At 38.0% G+C, this 13,336-nt stretch overlaps 1 protein-coding gene across 2 annotated transcripts in view; it reads right to left on the reverse strand.

Annotated features, from left to right (window-relative positions):
- Window positions 1-11,968, reverse strand: part of SLC12A1 (solute carrier family 12 member 1) — a 48,104-nt gene extending 36,136 nt beyond the window's left edge. Inside the window, exons 1-4 of one of the 2 annotated variants that reach the window (XM_009484984.2) lie at window positions 11,558-11,968; window positions 6,034-6,168; window positions 5,744-5,819; window positions 343-438 (exon numbers count right to left, since the gene is read on the reverse strand). In XM_009484984.2, coding sequence (XP_009483259.1) covers window positions 343-438; window positions 5,744-5,819; window positions 6,034-6,168; window positions 11,558-11,968 — 718 coding nt within the window. Of the gene's footprint in view, window positions 1-342; window positions 439-1,078; window positions 1,175-5,743; window positions 5,820-6,033; window positions 6,169-11,557 lie in introns of both variants that reach the window. The other variant, XM_075714693.1, reaches the window with a different exon arrangement.
- Between the last annotated feature and the right edge of the window lie 1,368 nt (window positions 11,969-13,336).

Consider the following 13,336-nt stretch of genomic DNA (forward strand, 5'->3'; position numbering starts at 1 on the left):
TTCCAGTGTTAGCATGAAAGATCATATTGTGTGGTACATTGTTAAAGCTCCTGCATAGTGATGCAGTGAATCTTTAATCCTTTTTGCATATCACCATAAATGGAGCATATTACTTTGTCAGTTTATTATTTCATCTCATCTCACTGGCACTTAGTATTTATTGTCAGGAAGTGCTTAAGATCATATACATTTTAATTTACTGTTGATCTATTGAGAGAGATCACTCCAAATATATTTATTTATTATTGCTTTGCTTATAACACAGTTATCTTGATTACAATTTTTTTTTCCTAATCCAAATATGTAGATTTTTGTATTTTTCATGAGATCATATCCACTTACCTCCTCTTACTACTCCATTAGTGCAAATGGCAGACATGGAGATACCTGTTAATGTTGTTACTACTACACTCAGACCAATAACTATGATTCCAAGACCTGAAAGATCCGAAAAAAAAAGTGTATTCAAGTGTATTCAAATACCTGTTCTGCTTAAGTGACGTAGTAAGAACTTGCCATTTTCCACAGAGGTTAGAGCAGACCAGTTATAACTTTAAGGCTCTGAAATGCACTAAAACTTTGTTTCATAAAACACCTAACATGCACTTTTCCAGCAAAATTTTTTACTCGTCTTCCAAGGAGTGGCTGAAATGTAAGAAGTTTTATAAAGAAGGTATTAAATTGAAGCTATCCACTGATCTGCATCGGTCTTTAAAACGAGAGGTTGCGGTGCCTCATGCTCAGTTTGTCCAAGGATGTCCGACCTGGAATGCTCTGAATAAGAAAGACCTGCTGAAAGGTAACAGAAGAACTCCATGAAACGCCAGAAGTCATCCCTCGCTCAGCATTAGGCAAGAACATCTGAAACGTACTTCACTGACTGAACTGAAATCTGGGATTTATTAAAAGTGACAAGTCAAACATGCCATAAATTGTGATTAGAGGTGGCTAGAATTGTTACCTTCTAGTTCCTTTAGATGTACCATTTGGTTTATCGTCCCTCTGGTTTGCCTCATATGAAAATAATACATAGAGACCTTTTTGGGCTTGAAAGCATTAGTAACCCTAAGATTTTTACCTCCACGGACAAACCCATTAGTTGCTATTGCAGAAGTTGACAACCCAGTAATTGAGGTTACCATCGTGGCGAGAAGAATTATGATTACTCCAAGACCTGTCAGTAATAAGAAGATAAAATATTTTACTCCTGTTCCATGATTTCTACAAGTCATTCTCTCTTTAAATTGAATTTTCAGGCCAGAATCAGAGCAATAAACTGAAAAGACGGTTTGTTGACCACTTGCAGTTTGCAGAGCATTTCCAAGGAGTCCATGTCATGGTAGTAAATTATTCCCATCAGTCTTCAAGCAGTGATTCTTTCTGATAGAAGTACCCTAGCCAGAAGCTTTCATGATTTTCAAAGGCTGGAGGAAATGAGCAAACAAGTGTCCCTTGGCATGGATGCTTATATCTGCCTTTAATATACGTCCTGGCTGTTTCAGTGATCAACACAGCAGCATTCTTGCAAGACCTCTGATTAATGAGTTTCATCAGTTAATTAAATATTGAATCAGAGAAAGAATGACTGTATAGTTTCATAGTGTGCCAGGACAGAGAGTCTATCAGGTAGAGAGGCAAGAGCTGAGCGCGAGCCTTCTATATCCTTACTTGTCAAGCTATCAAGTGCTGCACTTCCCCACTCTCTCCTCATCTCCCTCTTTCCCTGCAAAAAGTAGTTTTACTCTAACACAAAACAAACATTTGAAAATGGAAATAATTGCTTTTTAGATGCCATTTACTTTAACAGGTGACCTGTAATGTCTAATCTTAGAGAACTTAGACTTTTTTTTTCTTAGCTGATACCACAAAATTGTATAATTAAACAGAACAATCAGACATCTGAAGATCAGTGATAGGTGATTAGTGATAGGTGAACTGGGTTTCAGTTTGAGTATGACTCTGAAGTCTGTATATTTCCAATATTTGGCTATATGAACAGGTTTCTGTTAATTTGGTGAAACTGTGCTAGAAACTATATGAGTAGGAGGTGCCTAGTATGATTTAGAATCACAGAAACATTGGTTGGCAGTGACTTCTGAAGGTCTGTAGCTCAGCCTCCCAGTCATAGCAGAACTATTGCCAACACAAATCAGTGATGGCTTTGGTTGGCTGGGTCTTGAAAACCTCCATGGATGAAGACCCCACAGCCTGTTTGGATATGTTCCAGGGCTAGACTACCTGCCCTGTGAAAAAGTTTTTCTTTGTGTACAAACTGGACCTCCCAAGCTACAATTGTGGCCACTGCTTCTGTTATATTTTCTGGCACTACCAAGAGGAATTTGGCTCTGTAGTTCCAGAATACTTCCTTGTTTCAAGTCAGGTGAAGAAATAATATGACATTTTTCTCTCAACTTTATTGCTTCTATTCCCATTTGTATCTATGAGAGGAGGGCAAAAAAACTAGGGGGGAGAGGGGGAAGAAACAATTACAGTTGGTGCCAAACATGGAATCAGTTCTTAGTTTTATCTGAACTTGCTAACACTTACGCAATAACTCTCATGTTTCCATAAGGTACATAGGTCTTCACTGTGGAACTGAAGATTATACATTGTTTGTAGCAATATTTATTGACCAGGGCTTGTCCAAATTGAAACTTGGATCCTACAACTGACATCCAGCTAGAAGTACTACAAACATATTGATTTATTTGCTGTATTTCTACCTTCTGGCTTCCAGATCAGATTCCTGACTTCAGTTCATACTGGATGGTTATAGACATCCAATCCCTGAATGAATGTTCTTTGCTTCTTAAATTATAGCCATGTTATCACAATCCTTTAAGTTAGAGCAATGTAATGTGTGAGATATAAATGATATATAACATAGTGTAGGATACTTAAAGTGATTTGAGCCTCTAATAAATCATGTTTATCCTATTGATTTCTGAACTCTTACTGTAACTTGTCATGCACCTATTTTGTATGCAGGTCTGTATAAAAAAAAATCCAAATGGTCGTTCCTTTTGGTCAGCTACCATTACATAGACAGATATTGTTAAACCATGCAAATTTGTGACTGAATATGACTTTCAATCAGCTGTTAACTCTTAAATTGAGTAAGTTAGACACATTATTCATAAAGTACTTTTAAAATTATGTGGTAAGTGCATGTGCATCCTAAGGAGTATTTTTCCAGGATTTTCTATTGCATTTCACAATTCATATTTTTCATTTATTCCATGAGTGATACCTGCTTGAGAAGGCTTTAATGATAATTCAAAAAAATATTTTAACATTTAAGAAGAAAACTGCATAAAATAAAGTGACTCAACCAAAATATCATTGTAATATAATCTAACATAATTGTAATATTCGGGGCCAGATTTTCAGTTAACATAAACTTGATGTTTTTCTCTGCCTTTGGCTAACCATTCCATGTACAGGTACATATACAGACTTCAGAGAGTCCCCAGATGTTACATGGAAATACCAGACTAGTTTTGGACCTGGAACCTTGCCCGGACCACACTGTCCATTTTTTTCCCAGCTGATGATAAACAGAGAACCTTGTTGGAAAGTTGTTTTTTTTCCCCTGTAAGAGCTTTTGCCCAAGACAGCTTATCAGGATATGGAAATAATTGGGTTTTTTCTCTTTGGCCCTCTAATGATGAGGATATAAATGGTGCCCAGATGGTGGTTTAACTGACTCATTTAATTTCCATGTTAGTAGCAGTACCCAGTGAAATCCCCAAGCCTTGGTGATGATGAGCTTCCATCACTGTTCTCTGTAAGCAGCTTGGCTAGGGACTTAAATCTCATTGCTTATAAGACATTCAAAAAATGCACTGAGAAATTTATTCAAATGGAATTTGATGTCTCATTTTCAGAAGTAAAACTAACCTCCTTACATGAGGCATGCAATTTTAAAAAGCAACAGCAGAGCAATAAACCATAAGAAAGGAGGGTCTGCTTATCAGTGAATTAAAATGGTAAAATCAAATGTGAAAGCAGAAAGGCTGTAACTGATGTTGGTGCAAATTAATGTTAAAATCTGATTAAAGTTTAGATTGAAACCCAGGCATATGGCTTCTAAGTAAGTTGTTCTAAAATGAATTACTCTTGCCCACGGCTATTCTCACACCTCAAAACAAAGTAATACTTCTTGATGATCTCAATAAGTTACTAAACTGCCCTTAAAAACTAATTTTGCATGAAACCCCAGAGCAAAGTCTTGGCAATATTAAGATGCAGAATTTTCATGGCAAGGCATATACTTATGAGTGCCCTGGGCTGTACGCTCTCATTTGGTATGCATCATAAAATCAGCAAGCACCCCTTTGTCAGGCGCAGTGCTAGAGCCATGCACGGAGCACTGCAAAAGTAAGTAAAGTTCTTCCGCTTAGTTCTGGAACTTTTATTGTGGGGTTTTTTTTTTTCTGTTTGGGTCTCTGTAAGTTTGTGGCTGGATTTTTTTCTTAATAAGCATTTCATTTGTTTCTCTTTTTTTAAAAAGCTCAGTCTTGCTCAAGTGAAACTTCTGTGAAGTTACTGTATTTTGTTGGAAATGAGACTTCAACCGTGCAAAATTTTGGAGATGTTGCAATTCAGTGTTTCATTTCACTTCCATTAACAAGGAAGTAAATGGTATTTATATTCAGTCTGAATTTGAGCACTGAGTTTTATCCAAGACCAGGAGAGTTGACACCCCGAGGCCAGAGTTTGGACTCCAGCTCGTGTCTACTTAATATTTCCATTCTGTGAGAATCCAAACGGGAACACTTGCCATCCACCCTTTGAATTGCTGTTTTTTATGACATCTGGGTGCCAGTCAGATATTAGGGCCCCATTATTCTAGACTGTGTGATCACGTAACACAGAGTGACGCTGCCATTGCAGTTCGTATTTCTGTGCTTCCCCAGAGCAGCAGCTTTAAAAAGGAAGTTGTACCACACACAACTACTGATACGTTGCACCTTACTGAGCTGCTCTTCTAGTTGCTGGAGATTCTTGCAGTGCTGCAAGCACTTTCCTCTCTCACTGGTTTCACTGAACACTCAACAACGTGCTGGATGGAGGCTTCAGGCCCCAGTCTCCCAGGGACTGGCATCAGGGATTTATATTAATTAAATTGCACAATGAAGCAGCAAAGATACAGCACACAATGAAGTGTACTTAGTTAATTTATATGAAAACTCTGCTGTAGCAGGGTTTTTAAAAATTAGTGTTTCGTAGTATACTAGTATCTAGTGCTGTGCTATAGTTAAAAATAACAAAATCTTGGTGAGATGAGACCTCCTTCCAGTTCTGTTTTCATCTTTGCAGAGAAGTGTGAAGAAGCGTTGTTTTTAATATGTAGATGACAAGGTTTGGGATTCACAGATAAGCAAAGTGTGAACTCTTAAAGGTTAACTCTGTACGCACATATTAGAAATTGGCCCGAGTCATGAAGTTTACATCTGTTACAGGATCTAAATACAAATTTCACTAAAGCTTAGAAATATTCAAATGTGATGATCATATGCATAGTTAACAGATCTATGCCTCTAAGCAGTAATTTGGCTGCGAGTCTGGAAAATTCCAATAGTTCAGAGGATTAACATCTTTTACCCTGGCAAGCATTTGAAAACATTATTTAGTTCAACATGCAAATGCACATCTCAGATTATATATTAATCATGGTCATGTATAGTTTATCCTCTTTATCCCTTTCACTGTTGAAAATGATATTAAATAAGATACATACCAATTCCTGCTTGACCTACAATCCAGGAAAGTCGAATAAAAAGCATCACACCCCAAATATTAAGCATACATCTTACCTAGGTTTTAAACAAAAAATACTGCATTAGTGCAACATTGAACGTAGTGTTAACAACCAGAAGGGTGACTGTGTGCATTGCAGGCTTTTAAAAAGCACCCCAAACATCCCTAAAGTCCACCTCCCTCTCTTCTTAAAAGACCTTAGTGTTGCAGAACTAATCTTAAAAGTTTATTTTCATTTCATTTTTTTAGAAATGCAGATAAGTTTCTCACCAGCACACCCTTCACCCATCCAAACTTGACAAATCCTGTTTTGTTTTCTTCTTCCTTGCTGACTGCTGTCTCATCTCCAGCGGTGCTTTCTCCATTAGCCACTCTCTCGACTGAGCCAGTGCTCACGGCTATGTTCTGAAGGATCACACAGAAAACAAATACATTTTTGTGCCAAGTGGAGGACACCTGGCTCCATAAGAGAGACATGGAATAAAGGGATTCCAAAGAAGAACAGGTTTTACTGTTTCTGGAGTAGAGTGCAATGTTCTGCTCACACCAGGCATGAGCAGGTGGGCTTGCTAACAGCGAGAAAGCATGAAAGAATTGCTTAAGCAGAATAAATACATTATTATCTGATACTAAATTGTTTTTATTGTAAACTGTATTCTACTTATATGTTGTGTTTATATGTCAGTAGAGCATCTAACATAATGAGGGTCTCATGGTTGGTCTCTACATGCCATTGCAACAATTTATGAATAATGTTAAGTGTAGAAACAGGGATAATTACTCACTAGTGAAAAGAGACCTAGCTGAGTGCTGCATGGCAAAGTTATGTGATGAACTCCAGTGTTTTCTGTTAGATAAAGTAGAAACGTAATTGCAGCAGCAAATGGGTAACATATTCTTGAAAACAGTCATAGAAATGCTAGTGATATGCAGTAAAAAAATGCAGTAAATGAATAATCCTTCCTGTGGCTTAGCCACCTCTGGTATAACCATAGTAGATAGGATTAGGAATTGCCATATTTGTGGTGTAACCAGAATAAATAGGCCAGAATTTTAGATTGTTCACTTCCAGCTACAGACATAAATCTGTATTTCATCTCTTCAGCTCTTCTGCCCCGGAATCTTTGAGGCAATTTACCATCATGATGTTTCCTGTGGCTTGAATAGGAATTAGCCACGGTACTGAGGTTTATACTCGTCATTGCTGCTTTGTTTCTTTTAATTTTTTTTTAATACAAAGTTCTGACTGGTTTTGCAAGGAGTTGGCATTAGGTTAACTATCACCAGATATTGCCTGGGTCCTCTGCAAAGGCCTTCGGGAAGGACCATGTACCTTGCTGTAGCCTGACAGAGGGTCAGGAGTGTGTGTCACTTCTGGAGAGGAATCAAGATGCCTTCAGGGTTTGGAGGGGGATGGAGATATTTCCAGATTAACTAAACAGGTCAAGGAGAGGAAATATTTGTGATGCTGTGAAACATATAAGGCTTTTTCATCTTGTTTAAGCTTCAAGGCTGTTTCTGTATTTTGTTCATGGACTTAAAAAACCCCAACAAACAAAACCAAAACAGACATAAAGACCAACTGTATATGATGCTTATGCTAATGTTTGGACTCCGCTCTCTTGGAGGGGGGCTCTAGCTACTATGATGCAAGTTTGTGAATGCCTTTGACACAGTAAATCCAGGATTGTGCTCACAAATGAGAAATAAGTGACTGGATAACACATTTACACATGAATTAAACTTGGTGCTTATGGCCCTTTTGGCCCTAAGTGAAATGGGAGTGTAGGATCTATTGAAAGCCTGTGACTTTGAGTTCCTGAGTTACTTAGATAATTTTGACAATTCTTACCCTAAAATAATGGCTGTGTTTGCTCAAAATATAGTAAATGATTAAAGTAAGTTGAGGAAGATTAGCAGATTAATATGAGGGTTTTTGCTACAGTGGTTAGAATTTCAAAGACAAAAAAAAAAAAAGGGCTTCATCTTTGTACTTGAAACAAGTTGTTTCCTATGTACTTTGAATTAATTTGTGCTCTCTATGCCATTATCATAAATTATGGCCTTAAACCTTCCATAAATGCATTTTAAATTGGGGTGCTTTAGTGAATGATTGGTTATTTACCAAGCAGCTGTACCTGTGCTACTCATGCATTAAGGATGTGGAATAAAAGTGACAGAACATTTTGAAAAGCTACCAAAATAAAAAGTTAACTGCTTTTTTTTAAAAAAAAAAAAACCCAAAACATTTTCCTTTCCTTGTTTCAGAACAGTTTAGCCTTCATCTCTCTTGGAGCTAAAGATGATGAGCTCATCAAGTCTCTGTAACAAGTGTGGAGAATAGCCAAGATGAAGAAAGGTTCGATGACTTCTTATGTAGGGTAAATATTAAGCCCAAGTAATTATCGCCAGCCATCAGCTGTGAAATAGCACTTAGACTATTTTTTAGGTATTTAATTGTCATTCTGTGGCTTAATGTGTGCAAAAATTGACGTCTTGCTAAAAGATGACACACATTTGACTCCAGCAGTGTGGGAACTAGCTATTTGAAGTTCCTTTCAGCCTGCCTTACAGTCTGACATTTGAAAAATTACATATTAAAAAAATGTATTAAATATTAATACTTATCTTCTGATGTTAAGCCCAGCATCAAAGCACAATGGGAACGCTTATATGATGTTTAGAAATCTGAAGTCACTTCTTATCAGAATCTGGCAATGGGCTTTGACAGGACAGTTGTCCTCAACAATTTGAGTTTCAAAAAAGCTGGGGGTAAGAGAGGTGGGATTGCCTTGGGGGTATGGTGTGGTAAGCCCAGATTTTAGTGTTAAAGTAAAAAGGAATAAGGCATCTTCTCCAGAAATGCATCTTGGGCTATTAGTCTAACCCCTGTACATACTCAATGTGGCATTTCATCCCCTCTTTAGTGGTGACTAGAGAGCCTGCTGCATGCTGGGGCTGGTGGATAGGTACCCCATCCAGCTGCGCATACTGCTTTTGCCTCCTGATACGAGCTCTGCCTTTTCATACCATCATAATTCCCTTCCCTACTAATCTACTATTTGGTGACCTCGTGTTTGTTTATTCTTCGGAATAAGCTCTGTAGACCGAAGTGATTTGTCCAAGGTCACAAAGTGAGTCTGTGGGACAGCCAGGAACAGACTCCAGCCATGCTAATGGTGGGTCATTTGTTCCAGTGCTGTGGCTAGTGGCTCCCAGAGCAGGGCCACAACTCCCATAAGGGCACTGTGGGTTGCCAGTGTAACAAGAATTCCATTACCTCTGACATTCACCTTCCTATTTTGAGAAGCATAAGATTATCCTTCTGTAAGCTGGATACTGGAGAAAGTCTGGGAAAGACTAAGCTAGATGATTCTCTTTTCTCTTCCTTAACAGTCCCAACCTGTGAAGCAATTTTCCCTTCATTTTATTCGGGGTTGGAATCTGCCTTCTTTTTCATCTTCTCTAAGTGAAAGCCTTAGAAAACCCTAAACAAATTTATCTAATTTTGTTTAAAATAAACAAACCACGGAGAGATGCAACAGCAAAAGACCTGAATTTTCTGGTAATGGTCAAAACTGAAAATCCCTTAATATGCTAATGTTCACTCAGCATTATGTTCAAAGCCAATACATTATTTTTCTCCTCTCTGGCCACTACCAAAGTAAATTATTTCCATAGGAAGAAGTTTCTTCTGGGCATGGAAATGTGTTTAGCCCCTTGAGTAGCAGCTTGCACATCTGCAAATGAGTAGGGATACCAAATTCATATTCTACCCTTTTCAAATCCACTTTGCATTCATTTTTGGAAATAAATGATGACCCAGGTAACTTGTTTCTCCTTTCTATGTAAGCCATTTTATGCAGGTCTGTGGAGACCTTAATTTAAATAAGTCAGGCCAAAACTAGGAAGCTGTCCTAATGAGATCCTAAAGAATTGGGTCCGAATTTCCTAATGGCTATTTTTTTGCTTGATTTCATTACTTTATATTAATCGTCCTTAGGACAGGTGAATCTCCAGAGAACTGGAGTTTGAACAAGATCTGGACCAGCATCCAAAAATCAGGTGCTTGTCTAAATTATTCAGACCTCAGAACTGTGTAAAACTGAGTGGAATGGTGATGAGAGCATGTTTTCTCTGGAGATTTCTCATTTCACTGTTGCCCAACACAGAAAACGAATAGGGTTTTTTGCTGGATATTGACACTTTCAGTCTGAGTTTGACTAGAGAGGTAATCCCTCTCTTTCCAGCTGTGCCCTGACAAGTGCACAATTAACAACCTCAAAAAAGGTTTGATGTTAATTCTGTAAGTAGGTGTATCCTGTGTCTCTCCTCTACTTTTTACAGAGAACTTGGTGTTGTGGCTTAAGGGTGAAAAGTCTAATTTTACCAAAGGCAGTAGAGTATCATATTATTCCACTGTTTTGCAGTAGTTTTTTTAATAGTGTAACTGTTTCAAGGTGCTTAATCTAGTTGTTCTTGTCACCGGAAGTTCTCATTAGAGCTTTCCACACTATTTATTTCGTACAGAGGTGATTCTTCCACATAGGGAAATCAAGACTTAAAAGATCTAGATAGGTGAATAGACAGCAAAATTCACCTATCTATCTATTTGAGGCAGTAACACAGAAGTTAGTGAAAATCTGGTATTTGAGACTTAATATTACCAACTTCTCAAATTCTTTCCCCTGGAAGTTTTGAATGTGCAAGCCCCAAAAGATTATACCTGACCAATGTATATTCTTCTGGCAAGTAGCCATAGAGGGTGACAAAAGTGAGGATTATCTTGACAAAGGGCATGTTTTGGTATTTCAGTATTCATTTACTGTAGTGCCTATGCGGGGAAAAAAATGGAGCAAACAGGAAGAGTAACTCCTACATTGTGTTAACCAAAAGTAGGTCCACTCAGAAGCGGGGAGGAGAAAGAGCCCTAGAAAATCTTTCAAAGGCAGGTTAGCCAATTGTATCCTGTTCGGTAGTTCTCTCTGTAAGTGTATTTTACATGGATATGGTCCCATCTATTACATGAGCACAGTCTAAACAACTCTTCTATGTGATAGATTAGGAGGAATTTAGCCAAATTATTCCTCCATAAATACTTTCTATGTAGTCATTCAAAAGGCTTTTCAGATTCTCTCCAAATGCATTGGTACAATGAGCATGAAGGCCTAAGTTCATTCACTGAATCAGTACCTGAAAAGTGTTGTCTGGTGTCCTTCTTCTGAGCAAACACTTTCAACCTCAGCACCCTTGTTCTGGATTCTTTCTTGCTGTTTCAATGGTTTGTTACAGCAATAAACAGGTAGTGCTTTGGATTTCTGTTTAGTTGAAATTGCATTTATTGCACATAACGTTTTTTATAATACTTTATATACATTAATGACTACAACAGAGGAATTTGTGAAACTTAGCTATGCATTGATGTTAAAATCAAGTTTAGAATAAGTGTGAATCATGTAGCTTGGTTAAATTACGAATTGACATTCATCATCTGCCATCCTAACTCTTAAGTGAAACAGAAGAGATTCAGTAGTTTTATACTTTTAGACAAGACTAAACTATGTTTTTCTGCTAATCAAGAACATTACTATCACCTTTTAATAAAAATCTCTGCTTTGAGCAGGGCACAGGGCAGAAAACATACTGCAGGTACCAAAGGAAATATGGTGAATGATTACTTGTACTTTTCCTCTTGGGCAAGGTCCATGAATTTAAAGACTTTCTCATATTAATAAACAGAATTAACAGCCTGGACATGGAACAGAGAAAATTTGTGTCTTTCCTTTCTACTTACCTTTGCCAGTTGTTCATGAATTTCTAATAAGCTTGGTCTGCTGAGCTTATTCCCACTGACGCTGCCGGTGTTTCTATAATAATCAATTTTGGGAACTGGGTCCACTGTGTTATGGCCAAAAGTTTGTAGATAATACATTTTAGTGTGAGTATCATAGGGATGTAAAGTAGCTTCTGTTTTTTCCCCATTTTGAAGGAAATTGTCATATAATTCTCTTTTTCCTGGTCTGTAACTGATTCTCAGTCTGTTATGTGCTTCGTCAGTAAAAGATGTTTCTTCATAATGTGGTGGGTCAGAGCCCACGTCCTCTTGGGATGTTTCATTGTTGTCATGGCTTTCATTAATTATGTTAACTTGAAACCGATTTGCATTTGGATCCAAGAATACATTTGGCGAATTATTCATTGACATCTTCAGGGGTGCTACAGACTTAGGTCACTGATACGTTTACTCCTCTGTGGCTGCAGCTAGTTCGTTGCAGCTACAGCAAAGGGTTTAGTGCTTTTGCATATGAAATATTTGCTCTTAGAGTAACGAAGTTCTGAGAAATTTTTCTTGAAATCTCGAAGCAGTCTTTCTAATGTTGTCTGCTGTGTTTCTGCCATAAAAAAAAAAAATAAGTGAAACATTTCTATTAACTTGCACAGTTAGATAAATTTTCCACAATAAGCTCTCCCCGCCTCACCAAATTAGCTCAGTTGGTTAGAGCATGGTGCTAATAACACCAAGTTCACAGGTTCAATCCCTGCTCACTGCAGGGGGGTTGGGCTCGATGATCTCTCAAGGTCCCTTCCAACCCAAAGCATTCTATGATTCTATGATTCTAAATATCTGTGAGACTGTCATGCTATGACTTGTTGAGTAAAGAAATAATTGAGTCAAAGACTGAGTTTGTGGGGATGTTTTCATCTGTGATGGATGCACTCCAGCCCTTAACCAAAGTAGTGGTAGTTTGGTACAGGCTCCAAATGAGGTAAAGGCCTAAGCAGTAAATGGGCCAAGAACTTCTCTAGTTTCAATCTGTTCTCTGAAAACCCACAAAGGAGCAGAGTGACACAGTGAGCATCGATGCGTGTGAGCTTGGAACACCAATCATGCAATTAACACATGAATAGCGGGTGGCTTTTCCAAGACTCATTTATCAAGGAACAAAGAAAGTTGTGGGTACAAGGAGTCTCATGTATACCTCTTCCATCACCTGTAATTTGACTACAAGCCAACTACTTTATTCCATAAATATGACAGCCTAAGTGAGCCTTCTTTGAGCTCTCCCTGCTAAGCAGCCTGGCTGCATTGTGGTGATCTCCCCTTGAGCTGGGACGCCTCTCAAGGTTGCTCCTTAAGGCAGAGACACCTATTACCAACGGCAAATCTTTGGTAAGCGACTGATATCATGCATAACCTTGTAGTATGGTAACTTTGATTTGTGCCTTGGTAACTTTGATTTTGTCTAGGTAACTTTGATTTGTGCCTTGGTAGTTTTGAATCATTGCTCAAATGGTTGTGCCGTACAGTGATAGAGTGAACCTTGCCATCGGACTTTGTTAAGTCACGCTTTTACATCATATTAAAACCACTTTTGCTAATACCTTTGACGGTGATTCTTTAAGCGATCTAAATCACCCATTCGTGACAAATTGGCATAGTTGGCAGGATCCTCAATCAGGATTCGCAACACCATCTATATAAAATGGGCTTTGGATCTTATTTGAAGTACCTAAAATTGATTTTCAAATATAGTATTTCTTTTAATAATGCAGTGTTTAATTGAAGCCAGTG

The sequence above is a fragment of the Pelecanus crispus genome, chromosome 7 (assembly GCF_030463565.1).
Source record: "Pelecanus crispus isolate bPelCri1 chromosome 7, bPelCri1.pri, whole genome shotgun sequence".
Taxonomy (NCBI): Eukaryota; Metazoa; Chordata; class Aves; order Pelecaniformes; family Pelecanidae; genus Pelecanus; species Pelecanus crispus.